General features: G+C 35.1%; 1 protein-coding gene across 2 annotated transcripts in view; it reads right to left on the bottom strand.

Moving 5' to 3' along the window:
• LOC115209156 (voltage-dependent calcium channel subunit alpha-2/delta-3-like) overlaps window positions 1-25,383 on the bottom strand; it is a 720,530-nt gene that overhangs the window by 64,026 nt on the left and 631,121 nt on the right. For both annotated transcript variants that reach the window (XM_036500824.1, XM_036500825.1), the window contains exons 19-20: window positions 14,505-14,566; window positions 7,927-7,991 (exon numbers count right to left, since the gene is read on the bottom strand). In XM_036500824.1, coding sequence (XP_036356717.1) covers window positions 7,927-7,991; window positions 14,505-14,566 — 127 coding nt within the window. The remainder of the gene's footprint in view (window positions 1-7,926; window positions 7,992-14,504; window positions 14,567-25,383) is intronic.

Genomic DNA, 25,383 nt, shown 5'->3' with positions numbered 1-25,383 from the left:
ATATAGAATTTTGTGGTATATATACACTTTGTTATATTAATAGACACTGTGTGTGTATGTGTGCATGCATGTATGTATGTATGAATCTCTCTCTCTCTCCTTGTGTCTCTGTCTGTCTGTCTGTCTCTCTCTCTCTATATATATATTTGTTGGTCGTAATTATTCATAACAATATGTAATTCCTAACGAAAAATCTAATTTTTATTTCAAGAAGAGGTATTTTGTTCTTGTCTTTGGAATTAATTAGACTCCAAAACAATTTTCAGAATTTAATTTATATTGGATTTGTACCAACTTGGATTTGAATTAAAGATCGTCTACACCTATATATCTTTTCCTTTCTTTATACTTTATATATATATATATATATAATTCAATCATCACTATTTGTGACAGAAGGTGCTGGGTATCACCTATATTGCAAGAACTAAAACCCTTAGAACTGCAAGGAAGCACATTTTCATTTACTGACAGCAATATAGGTCACAATTAGTGATGACTGAATTTTTCCTTTTTGGTTTTATACTTCATGTAGCTTCCTACATTATTATTATTGTTGTTGTTATTATTATTATTATATATGGACAAACACACACACATACACAGTAGGCTTCGTTCAGTTTATACCAAATCAAAGGCTTTGGTTTGGCCCAGAGATACAGTGGAAGACACCCAAGATGCCATGCAGTGGGACTGAACCTGAAATCAGTGGGAAGTAACCTTCTTCACCACAGAGCTATACAAATCTATATATAACTATCAATACAGGTTTGCACACACACACACACACACACACACACACATACACACACACTTTTCTCTGTGTGTGTATATGTATATGAAAGTTATATAAAATATTTTAAATAAACATATATTTTGCCATTTTCGGAAAAGAGACCCTGTGGATAAACAACTGGAGCTTCAGAAGTTGGAAATAAGGATTGAACTAGTTTCATCTCTTGGTAGGTAAGCAAATCAAAGAAAGTAAATCAACATAGGCATATGAGTGGCTGTGTGGTAAGTAGCTTGCTTACAAACCACATAGTTCTGGGTTCAGGGCAAGTGTCTTCTACTATAGCCTCAGGCCGACCAAAGCAATGTGAGTGGATTTGGTAGACAGATACTGAAAGAAGCCCGTCGTATATATGTATATATATATATATATATATATGTGTGTGTGTGTGTGTATGTGTTTGTGTGCCTGTGTTTGTGCCCCCCAAGATTACTTGACAACCGATGCTGGTATGTTTACGTCCCCGTAACTTAGCAGTTCGGCAAAAGAGACCGATAGAATAAGTACTAGGCTTACAAAGAATAAGTCCTGGGGTCAATTTGCTCAACTAAAGGCGATGCTCCAGCATGGCCACAGTCAAATGACTGAAACAAGTAAAAGAGTAAAAGATATGCACAGTTGGAGTGGTAAGTATTTAGTAACAAGTTGATTCACCTCCATGTAATTCAAAGCTTCGAGACATAGCTGCATCCAGAAGCATGGAGTTAGAAGATGTAGATGCATACCTGTGCCTTAACATTGAGTAATGTGGAGCTGAGTCGATTTTTTTATTCAACACACACATAGAGAGAGAGAGAAAGAGAGAGGTAGAGAGAGGCGAGGGAGAATGTGTATATCTTTTCTTGACATAATTCTTTGAGGGCTTTTTTCCCCCCTAGCTACAATGACATGAATTTGGAGCATTTGTTCTTTTCCGTGAAAGTAAGGCTCTGTATTCATCATTTAAACTCAATTTAATCATTATTTGATAAATGATTGAATTAACAAAGAAGCAATTTCTGCTCTTTATAATTACATTTAATACCCACCACAATCTCTATTTAAATATCACCAGCCAAGATAAAGACAAAGGATATGTTGGTTGGTCCCAAGAAAAAAGATTGTTTTGAACTACATTTTTAGATAACTAATCAATAATGAACATCTATATGTCACTCAGGAAAGATATTAAATGTTGGTTGACATTAAAAAGAAATAATGACTACTTAAACTAACGATTTTGATAAAGAAAAATAAAAAAAAGAAAAAAACAATGAAGTCATAGAAAGGATACTAAGAAAAAGTTTAAAAGACTAACTCTCTCTCTCTTGATGTTACCTAGCCATGCAATCTTGGCATCATAATTTTTACATAAAATCTTTTGTCTGAAGTAATAAATATAATTGTTTTTTTTTTAAGCATTAAGTACTGTTTTTTCACATCCTGAGTGACATTGAGATTAAAAGTTATATCTCCCAAGAAGATTCGTTATTACAGTAACGCTTGTTGTTTTGAATGTATTTCTCATATACTATGAAAACATACAGCAAGATGGAATTTAGTCAAAGTGGACAAATGAATCAATCATTTAATTAAGATTCTTGGATGATCTCAAGTATGAGAAGAAACGGAATTCTTTGATACAGCCTGTCAGAATTTTCAGCAGAGTTATTAGAATGCAGTTTGGTATTGACATATGTGCCATAATAATTTTGAAGAAGGAAAAAGAGTAACATCTCAAAGAATTTACTCTTCCAGACAGCAAAGAAAATAACATCATATAAGGAAGGAAAAGATTATAAATGTCTGGATGTGTTTCAAGATGATTAGATGAAGTGAAATAAAAGGAAATGAATAACATAGGTGCAGGCATAGCTGTGTGGTAAGAAGTTTGCTTCCCAACCACATGGTTCCAGGTTCAGTTCCAATGTGTGGTACCTTGGACAACTGTCTTCTTTTATAGCCTCAGGCTGACCAAAGCCTTGTGAGTGGATTTGGTAGAAGGAAAACTAGATGAAGTCTGTTGTATATATATATATATATATATATTGGTTGGCATTAGGAAGGGCATCAAGCTGTAGAAACACTGCCAGATCAGACTGGAGCCTTGTGCAGCCTCCTGGATTCCCAGATCCCGGTCGAACCGTCAAACCCGTGCTAGCATGGAAAACGGATGTTAAACAATGATGATGATGATGATATATATATATATATATATATATATATATGTAGAAGGTTGAAAGGAACACACGAATTGATATATATATATATATATATATAAAATATTATTAGAGACAAAACCACTATTTTGCAAAACAAACAAGGAAAGACTTAATCAATACATAAAATTTTAATAAATAGTCAAAAAAACCGCCACTACAATCGTTTCTTGTCTTGATCGACAATCTTCAGGTGGACTTCCAATAAGTCAGTTTCATAATTTGAAACTGACTTATTGGAAGTCCACCTGAAGATTGTCGATCAAGACAAGAAACGATTGTAGTGGCGGTTTTTTTGACTATTTATTAAAATTTTATGTATTGATTAAGTCTTTCCTTGTTTGTTTTGCAAAATAGTGGTTTTGTCTCTAATAATATTTTATAATATTTTACTATAAAATTGGATTTAATCCTAAATCTGATTTTTTTTCCCTGTAAATTTGGATATATATATATATATGTGTGTATATATATATATATATATATATATTATATATTACAGATGTGTTAAAGGATTCCTTTGTCTTCTTATTTGGATTATATATTTACAGAATAAATATCAGGCTTAGAAAAAATAAGCACTGGAGTGGATTCATTCAACTAAAAATTCTGAAAAGCAGTGCCCCAGCATGGCCACAATATAATGGTTGAAACAAGCGAAAAAAAAAAAGAATAATGCTGTTGAAGATTTTAGAAACAAGATCAAATACTCAGAACTTGGTTAAAGAAATCCACAAGCAGTCAGTGCAAATACTGGGAAGTTTAACAAGCTTACTTGGCAACTATGTGTGAGCAGGTGTCTTCTACTATAGCCAGAGGTTAGTCAATGTCTTGTGAAAGAATTTGATAAATAGAAAAAAACTTGGCAGATTGGAAATTTGATAAAGTGAAAAAACTTGGCTGATTGGGAAGCAAACTTTTTACCATATGACCATGAATTATAAAACTGAACAGAGAAATTATCAGCCATGAACCATGCAATTTAAAAAAAAATAAAACATGTATATTTATTTATACATTTTTTATTACAACATTTCAGTTGTCAATGAAGAGCCTTCTTAAGTAATCTCTCTCTATATAAAGCTGAAGTTGTTTGTGTATGGCAGGTTTGGTAGCCTTCAACTAACACTATCTCCTCCGAGACCCTGCAGCGCAAGTTGACCAAAATTGAAAGTATGATAGAAGAAGGCTTGCTCTTCCTTCCGTAGGAGAAAATTTTCAAATCGGACCATGTTAACTCCAAAAATTATTTACATCAAAAAGGTGCTTTTTTTCTATGAAAATACCTATTTTTTACTGCCGTGTCGCCATTTTTTGGTGTATTTCAACCAGAAAAATGTTCACTTTAAGAGAATAACAAGCTACATAATGCAAAATTTTTACTTTTCAAAAATTCCAATGCTAAAGGGTCGAAACAAACCCGAGCAACGCTGGGCGATACTGCTAGTTGAATAGAATAAGTGGCATGGCTGCCAGAGCTTAAGTAGAAGATTATAAATTAACACACACACATGTATCACCTTTACTAAGGCAAGTGAGAGAAGAGAAGAAGATGGGGAATATCTAGAAACCCTATCACTGCTACCTAAACATGTGTGTGAATGATGAGAGAGATAGAGAAAGAAAGAAAGCTAGAGAGATAGGGATAGTTTTTAATAATCAAGGAATAACCAACTATTTTCATTCGCTTATTGGCCAAAGTTGACTTTGATGGCAGAAATGAATATGATGGTGAAGAATTATATTTCTTGTGTAGACAGCTGTATTGTAGAGATAATAAGATCACCAGACCACCATGCGCAGAGACTGTAGCAAACCATTTTGGCCATGTACTCAGTCAAACTCATTTTACTTGTTCTGACCCCGTCAGTTCTTCAAAGTATTTTTTGCAGCAATATGTAAAAAAGTGATCCAGCTTTCATCATCATCATCATCATCATCATTTAGCGTCCGTTTTCCATGCTAGCATGGGTTGGACGGTTCAACTGGGGTCTGTGAAGCCAGAAGGCTGCATCAGGCCCAGTCTGATCTGGCAGTGTTTCTACGGCTGGATGCCCTTCCTAACGCCAACCACTCCGCGAGTGTAGTGGGTGCTTTTCACGTGCCACCCGCACAGGAACCAGATGGAGCTGGCAAACGGCCATGAACGGATGGTGCTTTTACGTGCCACCGGCACGGGGGCCAGGCGAGGCTGGCAACGGACACGAACGGATGGTGCTTTATTTTTGAAAAATTAGATCATTTACATCATATAAACTTTCACTTTGATACACACACACACACCACACACACACACACACACATAATGTGTGTGTGTGTATTGACAAAACATTTGCATATCAGTAAGAATTGCCAATAAATTGACACATGAAGAAAAAAAAACATTGTGGTATTTGTTTTGTTCAAGTTGCATAAACATTCTTTTGTAATTCTTGCCATTGGAAATGTAGTGAATCAGCGATTGGTCCATTGGAAACCTATAACCCAGTGACATGATTGGTTACAGATCTTTGATATAAAACACATCAAAATAAAAACAGATAGATGGGGGCATAAGAAACTAGTTTGCAACACACGTTAGTTTGGCTGAATGTACCAAGAAAAGAGAGGAGTTGGGAGGTGCTCAATGTAACAGCTACAGAATGTCTTTGATAATGGGACTAAGAAGATATTAGGAAAAGTGAAAAGAAGCTTACATGTGCAACCATTGAGCTTAATGGTGAATACATAGAAGCAGAAATAGATTACAAACAAAAGATGGATAAAAAGGCAGAAGTGGAGAATGGAGATCTGGAAAGAAAATGTATTGTATGGGCAGCTTGTGACAGAAAGAATATAACAATGTGTTAGTGAAGATTATAATGAACTTAATTGAAAGATGGCAACATAAATAGGGGAAACAGAAAGCCTTACAATGGCTTTACAAGAAGAAGCAATTAGAACAAATGTCTTTAAAATAGAAGTTGACAGATGTCAGCAAGATAAATGTCTGACATGTGACAAACTAGGTAAAACTCTCAGTAATTGAGTGTCTAAATATAACAAGATGATATAGATAGATAGATAGATAGATAGAATGAAAGATAGATAGATAGATAGGTAGATTAGGTGATTATCAGGAACTTTGGGTCCAAACTAGAAAAAAATAAGCCACCACTACCACCACCATCACCACAACCACTACCACTACCAACATCCAGAAGGTGTGAACTAAAGTGATTATTGTAAGATTTAATAAGATTTTTCTGTGCAAACTGATCATGTAATGAGTCACAGAGACAAGATTGTGATAGAAAACAAAGCGAAAGGAGGATTACAGATATTACAACATCATCTACCATATGGTACAATATGATTTTGCTACACCATATGATAGAAGAGTTTGAAGCAAAACCAACTGAAGATAAGGGCTGTGTGGTAAGTAGCTTGCTAACCAACCACATGGTTCCGGGTTCAGTCCCACTGCGTGGCATCTTGGGCAAGTGTCTTCTGCTATAGCCTCGGGCCGACCAATGCCTTGTGAGTGGATTTGGTAGACGGAAACTGAAAGAAGCCTGTCGTATATATGTATATATATATATATATATATTATATATATATATATATATATATATATGTATGTGTGTGTGTTTGTGTGTCTGTGTTTGTTCCCCTAGCATTGCTTGACAACCGATGCTGGTGTGTTTACGTCCCCGTCACTTAGCGGTTCGGCAAAAAGAGACCGATAGAATAAGTACTGGGCTTACAAAAAGAATAAGTCCCGGGGTCGAGTTGCTCGACTAAAGGCGGTGCTCGAGCATGGCCGCAGTCAAATGACTGAAACAAGTAAAAGAAAGAAGAAAAGAAAGAATTGGTTGAGAGAAGTGAGAGAAAAGTCTGGAACATATGTGTGATACTCTGATATTCAAATGATTCAGCAAATTCCCTCCCCAAAAACAGAAAATATTAAAGTATTTCTATTAGAAAGAAGGAAATTATCTAAATATAATGATCTAGAAATAGAGATAATCAAAACAAAAGAAAATGGTGACTTCAAACAGAAACAATCCCTATAATAAAGGTGCTTTAGGAATGAATAATGAAAAAAATGCAGAGAAATACATAACCAAAGCCCCAGAATTTACCGTTTATCAAAATAGAAAATAGTATAGCTGGGGATGGTCCAAATACTATACAGAATACTTTCAATAACCAAATGATCTATAAATTAAAAAAAAAAAAAACACTGATTGGAAGTGTTATCATGTACATGTTTTATCTTGATGTAAAAGATGGGCTACAGCAAATATTCTGCTCAATACCACAGATTTGTTTGTCAGTTGCTTGACCATAACCATTTCAGCATGTCCCTTAGTGGCTGACGATATGTGTAACTCTGATCACGAGCAGAAGTGGTGGGGAAGCATCATAGCCATTTGTGGAGAGGAATTCTTTGGGGGTTTGAATAATTCACCTCTGGAAACATGGGTGCTTCATTCATCATCCTTAAACAACCCTTATTCAGGGACCTTTTGAGCAGGATTGGCTACTTGACTTAAAGAAAATTCTAACTGGGCCTACCTGCAAGGTCTTACACTGTTTATCTTAATATGAAATTACCATGTCATGCACATATGGTTGTGATGCATATGCCTGGTGTAAGCATATTAAATGGGTAGTCATGATAGGTATATTGGGGTTTTGTATATTTGCATCACAGTGTCAGTTTGATAGTGTGTGCTGCTCTTTGACAATAACAATAATAATAATAATTGTGAAGACACTCGACAAGAAATGGAAACAAAATTGAAAGAAGACAAGAAACTCATAATAATAATAATAATGCTTGGATAATTGTATCTAAGGGCCTACAATAAACACTTGTTTAGTGATAGATATAATACTTTTTTTTATATTCGTGTAATGTAGTAAGAAATATAAGAAAGTCAAACTTACTTCCTATATCAAAATTAGTTTTTAACTGAAGATTTCCATATTTTTCAGGGAATACTAGAGCCAAGCTGAAAAATATTTTAAAATAATGAATGATAGCAATGATAATGATAATAATTACAATATACATATATATACACACATACACACACAACCATACACATGCACTTATGTAAATATATATATATATATATATATATATATATATATATATATATATATATATATATAACAAAAGCCCATTTTAGAAATTATCAACTGGCAAAATATACATCAACAAATAAAATTAAAATTTATTTTCTGTTTCATTTTTAGATTCTTAGAACATTTTCAATCATGTCAAATATTGTCATAGTTTAATGTTTTACTTTGATTTTATTTAAAACCATATTTGCCTGGATTTGTTCAAGCACAAAGGTTGGTCAGTCAAGTTATTGATTGTGTTTTCTATAAATAACTTCTGATTGTTTTAGATTTTATAAATTACATGATGTAGCTTTAAATTTGAATTACAATTCATTTGTTTTAGATATCAGAAAGGATTTAATATCAAACTTAACCTCAAAAGTTGGCATCCATATCTATCTGCACTACCTGCACATATTCATGTTCTTAAATAGTACTTGTATATGCTTACATACGTGAATATTATCAACATTATCAACTCAAGTAAAAATTTCAGAATAAACTTTACATAAACATACAAACAAATTGACCAAAAATTAAGACGAAAATGAAAAATTGAAATAATGTTTCAAATTTCAGCACAAAGCCAGTAGTTGGGGAGGGGCAGTGAATCCCATTGACCCCAGGACTTGGCTGGTACTTTATTTATTGATCCCAAAAGGATAAGAGGCACAGATGACATCAGCAGAATTTTAACTCAAAAAATAATGAGCCAGAAGAAATGCTGCTAAATATTTTGTCTTATATACTAATGATTCTACAAGCTCACTGCCTTAATAATAATAATAATAATAATAATAATAATAATAATAATAATAATAATAATAATAATAATAATGATAATAATAATGATAATAAATGCCCTGATGCCGTACCAGGCAGTGGCTCTCATGGCTTCTGATCTTAACTGATTGGAATTGTTATCATGTACATTATTTTATCTTGGTATAAAAGATGGGCTACAGCAAATATTCTGCTCAATACCACAGATTTGCTTGTCAGTTGTTTGACCTTAATCAGTTGAGCATGTCCCTTAGTGGCTGACGATATGTGCATCTCTGATCATGAGGAGAAATAGTGGGGGAGCATTATAGCTGTGTGTTGAGAGGGATTCTTTGGGGTTTGAATAATTCACCTCTGGAAACATGGGTGGTTCGTTTAACATCCTTAAACAACCCTTATTCAGGGACCTTTTGAGCAGGATGGGTTACTCGACCAGAAGAAAATTTTAACCGGGCCCCACCTGCAAGATCATGTGCTGTTTATCTTGATATGAGATCACCATGTCGTGCACATATGGTTGTGATGCATGTGCCTGGTGTACCCTTATCAGATGGGTAGTCATGATTTGCATACCGGGCTTCGTATATTTTACCCCAGTGTCACTTTGATGGCATGCACTGCTCTCTCACCCAAACTGATTAGATTTTGGGATCGATCTGGTACCAGAGAAGGATTCTGGATTATTTTTCACGTTCTTTTAACTTAATTTTAGTTTTCTTTTTTTTGTCTTTGGTCACTAAGAGTTATTTCCTATTTGTTTTGATCTAGAAATCAAAGGAAATGATTGCTACTCCCTTCAAACTTAATTTTTGATAGCAGTTGGGTTCGTGTTCAGTATTCTCGTTTGTGAGAGCAGTCAATTTTATTTCAGACATTCTCATTTTAAAAATCATTTCTGTCTAATCGTTGAGAGGACGTTGGTGTTGCCTTGGTGAAGGTTTGTGCTCTCTGAGTCTTCTTATTATTACTATTATTATCAAGGTGGTGAGCTGGCAGAACTGTTAGCATGCCGGGCAAAATGCTTAGCAGCATTTCATTCATCTTTAAATTCTGAGTTCAAATTCTGCAGAGGTCGACTTAGCCTTTCATCCTTTTGCAGTTGATAAAATAAGTACCAGTTGATCACTCATATCAAGATAGACTGTGCATGGAAAGTGGGAGAAAAAGAGAGATGACATTCAGAGTGGCACAAACCAAGGACATTTGGAAGAGATTAGCAACTGTTGTAATAACTAAATAGAAGCAGAAGAGATGGAGATGATACAGCTGAGTGGAGAATCAGATATTGGATGTCGTTAGTTACAGTGAATAATCTTTGTTTGCCATTCTAATCTAATAGTGCACTCAGGTTAGACAACCATTGTCGAACTGGTATAATGAAGATTTTTGATTTAAATAACTTTACACTATAACTGGTGTATTGAGATTTTTCTACTTTATGCATATATTTAATTGTACTTGTTTTACATCAGAATAATATATTTACTGTTCAAGGTAAACTTTATCAAATTGAAAATCTTCTTGAATGTCTAGGATTAAAAGATAATTATTATTAACTACACTCGCGGAGTGGTTGGTGTTAGGAAGGGCATCCAGCCGTAGAAACACTGCCAGATCTGACTGGGCCTGACGAAGCCTTCCAGCTTCACAGACCCCAGTTGACCCGTCCAACCCATGCTAACATGGAAAGCGGACGCTAAATGATGATGATGATGATGATGATGACTGTGAAACAAAATTTTAGTTTTCTTTTTTTTTCGTCTTTGGTCACTAAGAGTTATTTCCTATTTGTTTTGATCTAGAAATCAAAGGAAATGATTGCTATTCCCTTCAAACTTTGCTTTTGTGACCTGGACATCAATGTCTTGAAACTGGCCTATTTTCCATTGTATTTCAAACAAACTCAGTGCTGAGTTGTTGAAGCAGAAATATGATTATAGAAAATATTCTGCTCAATACCACAGATTTGCTTGACCGTAGCCACTTGAGCATGTTCTTTAGTGGATGACAATATGTGCTTCTCTGGTCATGAGCAAGAGTAGTGGGGGAGCATCATAGCTATGTGTTGAGAGGGATTCTTTGGGGTTTGAAGGAAATATTAGCCATTTCATGTACTTTCTAGGGGTCAGCAAATAGGAAATAACAGTCGCTGCCCAAGGACAAGAATCGTCTTACACTGTGTAATATAAATGCTTGAGAAAAATATAAATGCGCACACATTAACCCATATAAAGACACAGGTATATAGACATATACATGTGCACACACACAAGTACACATAGGTGCAGGCATAGCAGTGTGGTAAGAAGTTTGTTTCCCAACCACATGGTTCCAGGTTCAGATGCACTGTGTGGTACCTTGGCTAAGTGTCTTCTTCTATAGCCTCAGGTATGTGTGTGTATGTGTGTTTGTATGTTTGTGCTTTTGTGTGAGTGTGTGTGTCTGTTTGTATGTCTGTGTTTGTGTTTTTGTGTGTGTCTATATGTCTGTGTTTGTCCCCCACTTCCTCTTGAAAGCCAATGTTGGTGTGTTTACATCCCTGTAACTTAGCAGTTTGGTAAAAGAGATCGATAGAATAAGTACCAGGCTTCAAAAAACAAACATTAGTACTGGGATTGTTTTATTCAACTAAGAGTTCTTTAAGGCAGTGCTCCAGCATGGCTGCAGACAAATGACTAAAACAAGTAAAAGATATTTTGTTACATCATCATCATAATCATCCTCACCACTACTACCACCACCCACATCACCGTCACCATTTTGTGTATTTTCCATGATGGTATGTGTTTGGTGATTTCACAGAATTCAATGAGGAATCAGAAGTGATTTGCTTATCTTAACTAGACTGACACTATTCTCCAAAACCTACACCAAAACACACACACACACGATTTTTCTGATGCTCTAGTGTATGCTTGACTGGGTTGGCTGATCCTCCCACCATCTGCAGTTCCATGCAAATATAATTATTATCTCATATTTTAAAAATTTCTTGTTTATTCTATTTTTTTGACAAAATGCAAGGTGGATCTATTTTAATAAGGGTTTCAAATTTTGGTACAGGGCTAGCAGTTTTTGAGGGGAAGGGTATGTTGATTATACTAACCACAGCACCAGAGTGATACTTATTTTATTGACCCCAAAAGGACGGAAGGCAAAGCCGACCCTAGTGGCATCTGAACTCAGAAGTAAAGATGGACAAAATACTGCTAAACAATTTGTCCAGTGCCCTAATGATTCTGCTGGTTCACCACCCTAATTCAGAGTGGCTCAGAATATGACAAGGATGGCCCTTTGAAATACACGTACTACACATTTTTGCCAGCTGACTGGACCGTAGCAACGTGAAATAAAGTGTTTTGCTCAAGGATACAATGAGACACTGAGAATCGAACTCACAACCTTACAATTGTGACCCAAGTACCCTAACCATTAAACCACACACCTTCACATCCATTTTAATAATGGTGACCAGATCCCAGTTGAAAACCAGATCGGGTTTATTCTTTTATTCTTTGTTTCAGTTACTGCGCTCTGACCATGCTGGAGCATCATACTGAACAGTGTAAATTGATCAAATCAATGCTAGTCTGGTACCTATTTTATCAATTTCTCTTTGTCTAACTGTGGCACTGGCATCGATCCACGCATGAATGGTGCTTATTGTGTGTCACCAGCACAGGGGCCAGTCAGGCAGCACTAGCATTTGCCACAGCTACAATTTCCATTTTGATTTCGATTCGATTGAGATTCTGATTGTGGTTTTGATTTTTGATTTTACTTGACTCAATAGGTCTCCTCAAGCATAGCGTGTCGTCTGACGAGTCAAAGGTACTTTTGTTAAGTGGGCTGGTTATGCGACACTGGTATAGGCTATGGCTGTGGTCTCACTTTACTTGCTGGATCTTCTCAATCATAACATATCTCCAGAGGTCTCAGTCTCTTGTCATTGTCTCTGTGTGTGGCCCAACATTTGGAGATACATGAGCATGTCTAGATATGCAAGTATATGCATGAGAATACATAAAGCAAAACATACAAATCTGCACACATACATACATACATACATTATGGCTGCCCCCTTGTTATCGAGTATGGCCATTGCACGAAGCTTAACTGTTACTGGTGCTGTGATCGAATGTGACATTTTAGCCCAGCTAAAGATCTACAATGTCTTGTACAAAATTGGCAACTAAGACCTTTACTGGTAATAGCCGGCTGTAGTTGTAACTGGGCTTCATGTACCTTTGCATGTCGTTTAAGTCCTCCTGCCGAATTACACTCTCTTCCACATGCCCGACAGATATGATTAGTGTGGTGTGTTACACCACCACCAGTGGCCAGGTTGTCACTCATCTGTCTCGTTACATACATACATACATACATACATACATATATACATACTAGCAAACAAAAATACCCTGTTGTTGATGTTGAAATTCCAATGAAAGAGACTGGGATCTAGGATCGAAACAGTCTCTTTCTCCATTGGCAAGAAATGAATAAAAATATCAGTCCAGTATTGAACATCCATTCTTGTGCTTCTGCCTCTCTCCATCTTGTTCTTTCTCTTTCTCTCTAAATTCAAAAGATGAGTCTTGTTCCATCGTGTCCCATGGAGTTGGCCTGAGAATTATATTAAGGCTGTGTTTGTCTGTGGAATACTCAGCTACTTAAAGTGAATCTTCATGAGTAGGAATTCGATCAACTAAAGAATGAATGGCCATTATTGATAATGATGGAGAATTCACTATGTATGTGTGTGTATGTGCATATGTGAGTGTGCATGCATGTGTGTGTGTGTGTGTGTGTGTGTGTGTTTGCATGTGTGTGAATGAAGAAGTGCGATTTAGTGGTCTGGATATTTGGACCATGATCATAAGGTCATGGAGTCAATTCCCAGCAGCACATTTTGTCCTTGAGCAAGACACTTTATTTTACATTGCTCATCTAGCAAAATTAAGTTGTACATGTATTTCAAAAGGGCCAGCCTTGTCACATTCTGTGTCATGCTGAACCTTCCCGAGAATTGAATTAAGGGTATACGTGTCTGTGGAGTGCTCAGCCACTTTCACATTAATCTCATGAGCAGGCTGTTGCATTGAGTGAACCAAATGGAACACTCATCACCAAAACCAACAGAGTGCTTGTGTGTGTGTGTGTGTGTGTGTGTGTGTGTGTGTGTGTACATGCATGTGTGTGTGTGCCTTTAGGGAGAGAGAGAGGAGGGCAAGGGAGATAAGAGATAATAATAATAATAATAATAATAATAATAATAATCTTTTCTACTCTTGGCACAAGGCCTGAAATTTGTGGGGAGGGGATAGTTGATTACATTGACCTCAGTGCTCCACCAGTACTTATTTAATCAACCCCGAAAGGATGAAAGGCAAAGTCAACTTTAGTGGAAATTGAACTCAGAATTGAAGAAGGAGGAAATGCCACTAAGCATTTCATCTGGTGTGTTAAGGATTCTGCCAGCTCACTGCCTTAATAATTATAATATTAATAATAATAATGATAATAAAAGTCAGGAGAATGAGGAGGAAAAGAAGAAGAAAGACAATTAGGGAGAGAGAGAGAGAGAGAGGTAGAGAGAGAGAGAATCTTACCTGAAAGGAAATCCAGCTATATTGTTATAGTAGTAGTGGTAACGTCTTTTAGAAACCCGAATCTGCAAAAGTCAGCAAAAAACAATGAATTAGCATAACATACACACACAGGCATGTATGTATGTGTATGTAAGTATTTATGTATATGTGTATGTAGGTATGTGTATATGCATGTGTGTGTGTGTGTTCTCTTCTGTTTTTAATTATTCCTCTGAGGAAGAAGCTGGTTTCTAACAAAGATACATGTGTGTGTGTGTGTGTGTGCTTATGTGTGTGTCTATGTGCATGTGAATTGTGCATATATTTATGTATATGTATATATATGTGTGTACATATGTATATATGTATGTGTACACACATTATATACACAATTATACATGCACATGAACATGTACATATATACATATATATATATACACACACACACACACACACACAACACACATCTATTTATCTACATGCACACACACACACGCACACAACACACATCTCATACATACATATATGCATGTCATATATCATGTGTATTAATATAACCATGCGTTGTGTGCTTTTTAACATATATGTATATGCATCATGTATCCTTCTTATTACACACACACACACACACACACACACACACACACACACACACACACAAGCACAAGCACACACTGAAAAACCAACAAAAGAAACAAAATTATCCATTATACTATTGTAGTTTTGGATGCAAAAGTGCCTAACAGATGTTGGAACTAATATCGAGCTTTTGTTAATTTTTCAACTCTCAGAGGGTGGCATGTGTCTCATAATCTCTCCCCCTGACTTACATATTCAAATAGTTTCAGTACTAATCATGCTCTCAGACTAACAGTTTATCCATTCCTATTGACTACTGTTGCTGGATATTGATTGGAAGAACTGTGTACTGCATTTGTGTACTTCAACTCTATGAAATGGAAGTGTATGCCTGCCTGAAATACAACTAATTCTCTTGTGCCCCCACTAGCCATGCTACTAAAACATAATATTAAATTATTTCTTGTATGCTGACCAATATCACTTGTGGTTGCTGAAGCATGAAATCCTAAACTGGTCGAGAGAGCTTTTTTAGTTCTAGTCAATTGATTTCTAAGTTTCAAATATCTTTCTAAAGCAGTCAGGTCATTTTTTTTTTGTTCTTTTATTGAGCAACGAGAAGTTACATTAAGTTATTAGCAATAAAAAGCTGCAGGATTTTCCTGTTAAAGTTGAAAGTTCTGCATTGAAAAGTTGTGAGCAACGACCATCCTTGATCAATTCTCTCTCTAAGGCCAAAATTTTCTCTTACACACAAACACACACACACACACACACAATCCACCCACATACCATCACTCTTTCTCTCATCTTTTCCCTGTCAATTGTGTCATTATTACTAATCTACTCACCCCTTTCTGTCAGTCATCTCCTACTCCTGTTTCCTCCTCTCCAAACCATTTGTATCACTGACCACTCCAGCCTCTTGTCCATCAACGTCCACTCCCCAACCACATCTACTCAGTCTTTGCAGTGATTACCTACTCTTATCTATCTTCCCTCCAACAAATTTATTCTTTTTTTAAAACTTGTTTCAATCATTAGATTGCAACCATGCTGGGGCACCAACTCAAAGTGTTTTAGTCCAATAACCAACTTTTTCTTTTTAAAGCCTGGTACTTATTCTATCAGACACTTTTGCCAAACCACTAAGTTATGGGGATGTAGACATGAATACTGGTTGTCAAGCAATGGTGGTGGGACAAACACAGACACAAAGGCGCACACACATGCACACATATGTACGAGGGTGAGTCAAAAAGTAATGCCATTTTGTTTAGGACAGGTATAATTACCAACACAGGAACATGTATCATACATCAAAATGAAGCTGGTCCTCTGTGGATCACATCCCACTTCTCAACATAGTCACCGTTTCTCTCAATAGCAATGTTCCACCTTTGAATGAGCGTATGTATCCCTACCCCGTAAAATTCTGTTGACTGTTCTTTGAGCCACTTCTTCACTACAGTTTTCACTTCCTCATCACTGGACTATCATCGTCACTGGATTATCATCTCTTCGGGCCCCATGAATGAAGGTTTGAGAGGCAAACATTATTCCAGGGACAAGGAAGTGAAAACTGTAGTAAAGAAGTGGCTCAAAGAATGGTCAACAGAATTTTATGGGGCAGGAATACATGCTCTCATTCGAAGGAGGAACATTGCTATTGAGAGAAATGGTGACTATGTTGAGAAGTAGGGATGTGAGCCACAGAGAACCAGCTTCATTTTGATATATGATACATGTTCCTGTGTTGGTAATTATACATGAAAACAATAATGGCAGTCTGTCTATCTATCTCTCTATCAATGTATTTATCTATCCATCTATCTATCTATTTACTTATGTATCCATTTGTATATATATACATTGAGTGGTGTGAAGCTAAATGGTCCTAGCAATTTACTTGGTCGCACCCCAACATATATAAGGCTAACATGATACTCAGGAGGAATATGTAAATACTCCCGATCAATCAACTATTCAATATAGTGGTCAGTGCAATGTGAAACTATTGTATAATGATACTGGGTGTCCTGTAAATCCATTTACGCAGCAACAAGATACTGCACATATTATGCAGTGTAAAATTGAGTAAAAAAAATCAAGACAGGACAGGTCAAAATTTTGCTACATGTGTTTCCAAAGCACGGTCATTTATTCAGTAATGCATAGTGCTACATGATGTTGCATAAATTTACTTTATTACATACCAACACCATTTCAGTAGGCAATATAGTAATGTAAAATTAATGTAATATGTAATATCATGCATTATTGAATAAATGGCCACTCTATGATGATATGTGTAGCAAAATTTTTGAATTGTTCATTCTTGTTTTTTTTTACCACATATATATAAACATGTGTGTGAGAGTTTATACATACATATGAATAAAAATCAAAAGAAAACAAATTACATAATCAATTCATCAAGCTTACAGCTGATGAATTAATTATGAGTCAGTCATTACTAAACAATATGTAATGCATTATACTCTCAAGGTTTCCTCTGAATCTACAAATTACTACGTTTGAGAGATGTCGTGTTATACACAGATTTTTTTTTTCACGAGGAAAACTGATCTTGCAATGATTTTTGGAATGGTGGGTCTCAAAGCAGATAAAGTTATAAATAGCAGTGTTTATGAAATTTATGAAATTGTATGAATTGTGCTGTAGATATTCCCTTTTACAATAGGGATAATGCCTGGAATTGAGGGGTAGGGGTTTAGTTGATTATGTTGACCCCAGTGCACAACTGGTACTTATTTCATCAAGCCTGAAAGGATGAAAGGTAAAGTTGACCTTGGCAGGATTTGAACTAAGAACACAAAAGACAGATGAAATGCTGCTAAGCATTTTGTCCATTATGCTAATGATTCTGCCAGCTATTGTCTATTTGAGCTGTAGATATTAAGATGAGAAATGATTAAAATTCTGAGTTCATGAAAAAACTTTGAACTTAGATATTAATAACCCTCTTAATACTAACCCACCTCAAACCACCTTTCATCATCATCATCATCATCATTTAACGTCAGCTTTCCATGCTAGCATGGGTTGGATGATTTGACTGAGGACTGGTGAACCAGATGGCTGCACCAGGCTCCAATCTTGATATGGCAGAGTTTCTACAGCTGGATGCCGTTCCTAACGCCAACCACTCCGAGAGTGTAGTGGGTGCTTTTACGTGCCACCGGCACGAGGGCCATTCTAGCGATACTGGCAACGGCCACACTCAAATGGTTCTAATAAATGTATTCCTTGTTTTAAAGTGACCTAAATTAAAACCTATTATCAAAATTTATGTATACTTGCATCCCAAACATCAGCTCAATAATGATAAAGTTATTTTAATAATTTCTTCATTATTTTAAAAATTAATTGACTCAAAGGAAGCATATTTTAGTATGAATACAGTAACAGCAAGGAACAAGTTATCTTCAATGTATTGACAACAGTATTTCAAGATGTTAGATTCAGTTGAAGGTTGGGATATGTACAGTCAAATATATCAAAGACATTTTGTAACCAAAAAAATACAAGACTTGTAATGAGAAAATGTATCCTAAAGCTCATTAATGTTGATTACTTTATCATTTTTGTTTTTGTTTACTGTCAATTGTAAATGATAGCAATGCTAATACTGTTCTGAGAGCCAATGTAAGAGGTGTTACATTTCAATAGTACAAAACATTATGAACACGTTATATCTAGTTTGGAAAATAATGTTCTGGAATGTTTCAGTGTACTTTTGAAGTTTGTAATTTTTTAATACCTACTGGCAGGCTTTTTCATGGTTTTGGAGCTACACTTTTTCTGGGCACTTCTGATAATAACTGTTAACTGGTCTTGAGCTAATGTCGAAGCTGATCAATCACATAAGAAAAACTAAACGATTGACATTTTTAACAGATCAGGAAGAGATGTTTGAAGTACATGTAACCTCTTACTGGAAGTCAATACTAAACTGAGCTACATGAAAAACATGCCTTTTTTTTCTTTTCAAAAAGAATCCCTAGTAATAATATGAGCACAACTTTCTTAATTTGAAAATTTCCTGAGTTTTTCATGAGATATCAAAGAGGAAGACACAGTTTGAAAGTAAATGCCTCAGCCATTTTCAGAATGCAAATGATTTAATACAATGTAGTAAATAGTGATACAGATATCAGTAAAAATGTCAACTATTGATTGAATATGGTTCAGAAAAAAATAAACGAGAGTTCAATTACTGCCAGAAATAGTTTACTATCTAACGCTATTATTAAATTTCTTCTTTGACATTTTTACTGTAAATGTTCTTCTCTGTCTGACACATTTTACTGTCTTTGACAATGGCACCAATGTAAAACTGATATCAAGCATAGCAACTTTAGTATTTAGTAATTATTTTGGAACAGTTAATTCTTAGAGACTTGAGATTCGTCTGCTTGCTGATGAATATTTTTGAATATCTGATGTTATTATCTGTTAAACTTTGCTTCTAATAATATTTGTTTTTTTATCTGTTCTTATTAAATGATTTCTATGTAACTAATATTTGATCTTTAAGCATCATTATGCTTATCTTCTAAGAATAAATACATTTTCATTTTTAAATATATCTACACTTCAATTGCCTGATTTATAGTTTCTTTTTTTTCTCTCTTTCCGAATGCAAATATTCTTCTTTTTATTTGCAAGATATCGAATAATAGAATTACAAAATTTAGTCTCAGTCTATTAAAATAAAACCAATTTTAAAACAATCATAAGAAGCACGCTAGAAATCAGTCTAAGCTTTTGATTGTCTCTAATTTTGGTGGGTCACAAATTTTTCAACCATTCAGTATTATTTGAAACATCCATCTCCCCATAGGTGAAAATCCCATTATTGCTAAAGAGATAATTAGCATTAGAATAGAGTAATTTATATTCTGAGTGAATTGAAGGTTTTATAATATAGATCTCTTATTCCTAAGATTACATAAAACTGTAACACACATAGACTCTTTATTTCTCTCTAAACAGAACCACTTTGTATTGAGGTTAATCTCCACTATACATGCAAGCAGCATCAATAACCTCATTTACAGTGAAATATTGCAAAAGCTAATGAGAACATGACACACTGGAGAGTGATGTCAAGTAATTTCCCTTGGTGATATCATATCCAGAGGTCTTGTAGAAATCATACAGTGTGATTGCATTTACAATCTTCCACTTAATTCTGCCAACTCTTTCAGAAAATATTGTGACAGTTTTCACTTATGCTTAGCATTGTTTGAATTAGGAAGTTTATCAAGCCATAAAGTAAAAGGCAGTAAATAATGAACTTAACAATGTTAAATATCAATAGGTGTTCTGCAAATGGCTTTAGTATAAGTTAGAGAGATATTGAGACAGCTCTAATTATTTTCTTTACACTGCATTTTCCTCCAAGATCCTAGCTAAAAGCAACAATAAGTGCATTTAGATTTTCCAGAAGAGAAACTTGATATTTGACTATGCAAAACTTTAAATCGAATCAATCATTTAATGAGTTTCAGAAGTTCACAAAGCAGGTGTTTAATATTAGTTTATGTAGTATTAAGAAGATGAGATACACAGCATGTTCAGAAGAAAGAGCTAGGAAATTGTTGCGAAGATATTTGTATAAAAATCATAGCTATTTCTTGCCATCAATTACAAAAACAAAGCCCTAGAATGGAACCAGGTGTCCAATGACTGGAATCAGTAAAAGAATAAAAGAACAGTAAGGTCAATTGAGTGAAATAGAATTAAATATCTTTGTATGAAACAAAAGCTAAACATCTATACAAGTATAGGAGCTTACAACTAATTATTTAGGGATATGAGAGTTAATCTCAGTCATGGACAAACTGTGAAGAATAACTCAAAACAAAATAATGGTGTCATCTCAGACTTAAAAATGAACTCTCCCGCCACCTCTCTCTCTCTCTCACTCTTTACACACACACACACACACACACACACACATCAATTAATGAAAACAGAACAGGAGTTATGTAATCCTTTTCATTAGCTTACAAATGTTTCTGCTATAAGAAGCAATACACATAGAGCTGAGTGCAGTGCTTCTTATAACAGAAACAGCTGTAAGCTGATGTAAGTGATTACATAGCTTTTGTTCTGTTGTCATTCATTAATTGATATTACACTCTCTCTTGATATTTTACTCTAAAACATAAGCATATTGAGTTTTAACAACTGGTTATTAATATTCTTATTAATATTGCATGATATATATATAATATTTATATAAATATTAAATTCAAACTGGTCGTGTGCATACATGCATATATATATGTGTGTGTATGTGCATATATGTAAGTGTTCATCATCATCATCATCATCATCGTTTAACGTACGTTCCCCATGCTATCATGGGTTGGACGGTTCAGCCAGGGTCTGGGAAGCCAGGAGGCTGCACCAGGCTCCAGTCTGATCTGGCAGTGTTTCTACAGCTGGATGCCCTTTGTAACGCCAACCACTCCATGAGTGTAGTGAGTGCTTTTTACATGCCACGTATGTTGTATATATATATATTTGTATTTATGTACTATTTTGTGTATATTCCACTGATGAGGCAAAGCATTTCTTATGCAAAGCCAGAAATCTGGGATCTGGAATTATGCAATAATTTTTCTCTAGTTTATTTTGTCTCTTTGTCTTCTCTCCTGGTGCTGTATGAACATTTTAATGTGGTTTTAGATTCAAGTTTTGGCTGCTATATCTAGCATTGTGGTATCTTTTAGATACCCTTAATTATAATTTTAATAATAATTATTACCTATGAGGATTATTATTCCCATGCTCACCACTTGATATGATCAGTATTTTAAATAACAACCTTATCCTTATTTATATAAATTAATATATATATATATAATATTCATATATATCATCATCAATATTTATATACATATATAAATATGTATATGGTAAATGAAAGGCAGAAGATGGAAAATATGAGAATTTCTATTAATCACGGCAATTATTTCCATATATGTAACGAACACTGTGAAAGTGATCATACTTTACCAGTAAGCTACCTGGTATAAACCATTCATTTTACACACACACACACACACACACACACATAAATGTATATATGTATTCATATGTATTAATGATTGTTTATATGTAAAGTGATATATAAAATCAATTTCACATGAAATTGAAGGATCACTCAATACTTTTAGTATCACACAAATGTATTAACTTCTACAAGGAAAAGGTTGATAGTGACTTCAAAGTCTCATCTTACTACCTATTACAGGTAGTAAACTGAAACTTTGAAGTCACTGTAAAAATAAATATATTTATATTTAATCTTATTTTTATCATTTAGAATATAAAGCAAGTATATACAGATTAGTTTTGGCATAGACTAAAACGAAATAATTAAAGCAAAATTCTTGTCTCTTTTCCAGAAGATAAACAAATAAAATTAGCTTGGTATTTATTGCAGGTAAGTAACAAAAACAAATTTTGCTCTTTTGGTTTATATAATATCTGCCAGATTTCAATTAATGTCCTCATGTATTTATTTTTAAAATCAGTGAAGAGAATTTTGGTCAAGAAATTATATTTTAAAGGTCAGCTTACAAAATGGCAACATAAATTCCACCTTTGCCAATTGACATTATTCAGGTTTCCATTTATGCTAAATATAATATGTGGGTGCCTATCTGTCTGTCTATCTGTCTCTCTTATACACACACACACACATACACTCACACATATACTCAGTAGCATCCTTTGATTCAATACCCTTTACCAGTGTTCAGTTTAACCTTTCATTCTTATATTGTTGCTTTATAACCGTACTATCTGAGCAAGGACAGGCCAGATTGTTGTAAATATGAATTGTGCCATATTGGAATAATCACAAAACTAAATATTGATATTTTGAATGTATTTAGTTGCAAATATTTCAAGAAGTTATTTAAGATAACTGTTACATAATAATACCCATGTTAGTCAACATTTCTAAATATTTTGAACTGCTTTCAAACTATCAACATTTGGTTTTGTGATTATTCTGATGTATATACCATTCCTTCAGACATACATTTATACACATATATAGACATGCAACTATATTCATGAGAATACATTCATAAAGCAAAACATACAATCCTGCACATGCAGTGATTCCAAATACTGCACTTATACACAAATACATGTAATAATATCCTATTGATGTTGTTGAAATTCCATTGAAGGAGCCTTGGATCTAGGTTAGAAACTGGCACTTTTTCTATTGGCAAGAAATCTTGAAATAAAATTGAATAATGACATACATACATACATTCATACACATATGCATATGTATACATACATTCATACACATATGCATATACATACATTCATACACATATGCATATGTATGTATGTATACATACCCTTATTCAACATCGATTTTTCTACCCTTGCATGGGTTGGATGGAAATTGTTGAGGCAGACTATCTATGGTCGGATGCCTTTCTTGTCATCAACCTTCACCTGTTTCTAAGTAATGTAAGTACCTCCCCATGGTCAGATATCTTTTTCATGAAAGATTAGAAATGGACAACATTGGTTGAATGATGATGATGCTCCTTTTCAAGCATCACGTGATGCCTAGAAACATGCACATGCACACATGGTGCACATGTATGTGTGCACACACACACATGAACACATCTGAGAGGCTTCTTTTGGTCTACCAAATCCACTTCCAAGGTGTTGGTTGGCCTGAGGATTAGAGCAGAAGACACTTCTCCAAAGCAGGATTGAACTTGAGACCATAACCAACCAACCAACCAACCAACCAACCAACCACCCAATCAACCAACCCACTCGACTGATTAAAGTGTGAGAGAAAACGCCAGAACAGAATGGGTTTCTTGATGTAGAGGATCCACATGGTTACTCACATTTTAGAAGAGAGGCTATGAGTGACCAGGGTGAAGCTGGGAAGAGAGATAAAATAGTAAAGGTGAGGTGTCTGGGCAGACCCTCAAGGCATGAAGTGAGTAGATGCATGTGGGGACAGGAGAAAAGGGAAGAGTGGATGGGAAGAGGTTGCAAGGGTGTATAAAAGAGTAAGAGATAGGGGATAGGTGAGAGCATGAATATTATGAAGAACAAGTGTTGAGGGATGGCTGTGGCTGTGTGGTAAGGAGCTGGTTTCTCGACCACAAGGTTCCAGGCTCAGTCCCTCTGCATGGCACCTTGGGCAAGTGTCTTCTACAATAGCCTTAGGCTGACCAAAGCCTTGTGAGTGGATTTGATAGATGGAAACTGAAAGAAGTTCGTCATATATTTGTGTGTGTGTATGAATGGATTTGTGTTTGTGTCTGTCCCCAGCACCACTTGAGAACTGGTTTTGGTGTCTTTATATCACTGTAACTCAGCAGTTTGACAAAAGAAGCTGATAGAATAAGTACCAGGTTTAACAAAAAAAAAAAGTGCTGGGGTCAATTCAGTTGATTAAAAATTCTTCAAGGTGGTGCCCCAGCATGGTCGCAGTCTAATGACTGAAACAGGTAAGAAATGAAAGATGATAAAATAAAAACATAAGAAGCTTGCTTCCCAATCACATGGTTCTGGGTTCAGTCCCATACGTGGTACCTAGGAAAAGTGCCTACTACTCTAGCCTTGGGCTAACCAAAGACTTGTGAGTGGATTTGGTGGATGGAAACTGAAAGAAGCCACCGTATATATATATATATATATATATATATATATATATACACTGCTTGACAACTGGCGTCAGTGTGTTTATGTCCCCATGACTTAGTAGTTTGGCATAGAGACTGATAGAATAAGTACCAAGCTTAAAAAAGAAGTACTGGGGTTGATTCAAGGTGGTGCCCCAGCATGACCACAGTCTAATGACTGAAACAAGTGAAAGATAATAGATGATGATGATGATGATGATGATTGTGTGAATGTGTGTATATGTGTGTTTGTGTGTGTGTATTTGAGAAGTGGTAAGTTTATTTCGTTCAGGTTCTGGTGGGAAAGAAAAAGACAAACCTTTATCACCATTAAATCGCTTCATTAAAGATACTCGAAAGCAATATTCACATCTAGACAGGGTATTAGTGTCTACCGTCAACAACTTGAAGATTGATTTCCGTAATAATATCTACTAATTATCACAGATTCTAATGTGGTATTTACAAAACGACCGTGCTAAATGAAGCCCAATAACATGATATACCAGTTTGCTGTGATAAATTAACTATAATCTCCAATTGATTCATTTGATCCTATACTTAACGAATATAAATGAGAATAATTCCTCTTGTTGTTGATA

Source organism: Octopus sinensis, linkage group LG3, assembly GCF_006345805.1.
Source record: "Octopus sinensis linkage group LG3, ASM634580v1, whole genome shotgun sequence".
NCBI classification, from domain to species: Eukaryota; Metazoa; Mollusca; class Cephalopoda; order Octopoda; family Octopodidae; genus Octopus; species Octopus sinensis.
This window is presented reverse-complemented; position numbering and strand designations above follow the sequence as displayed.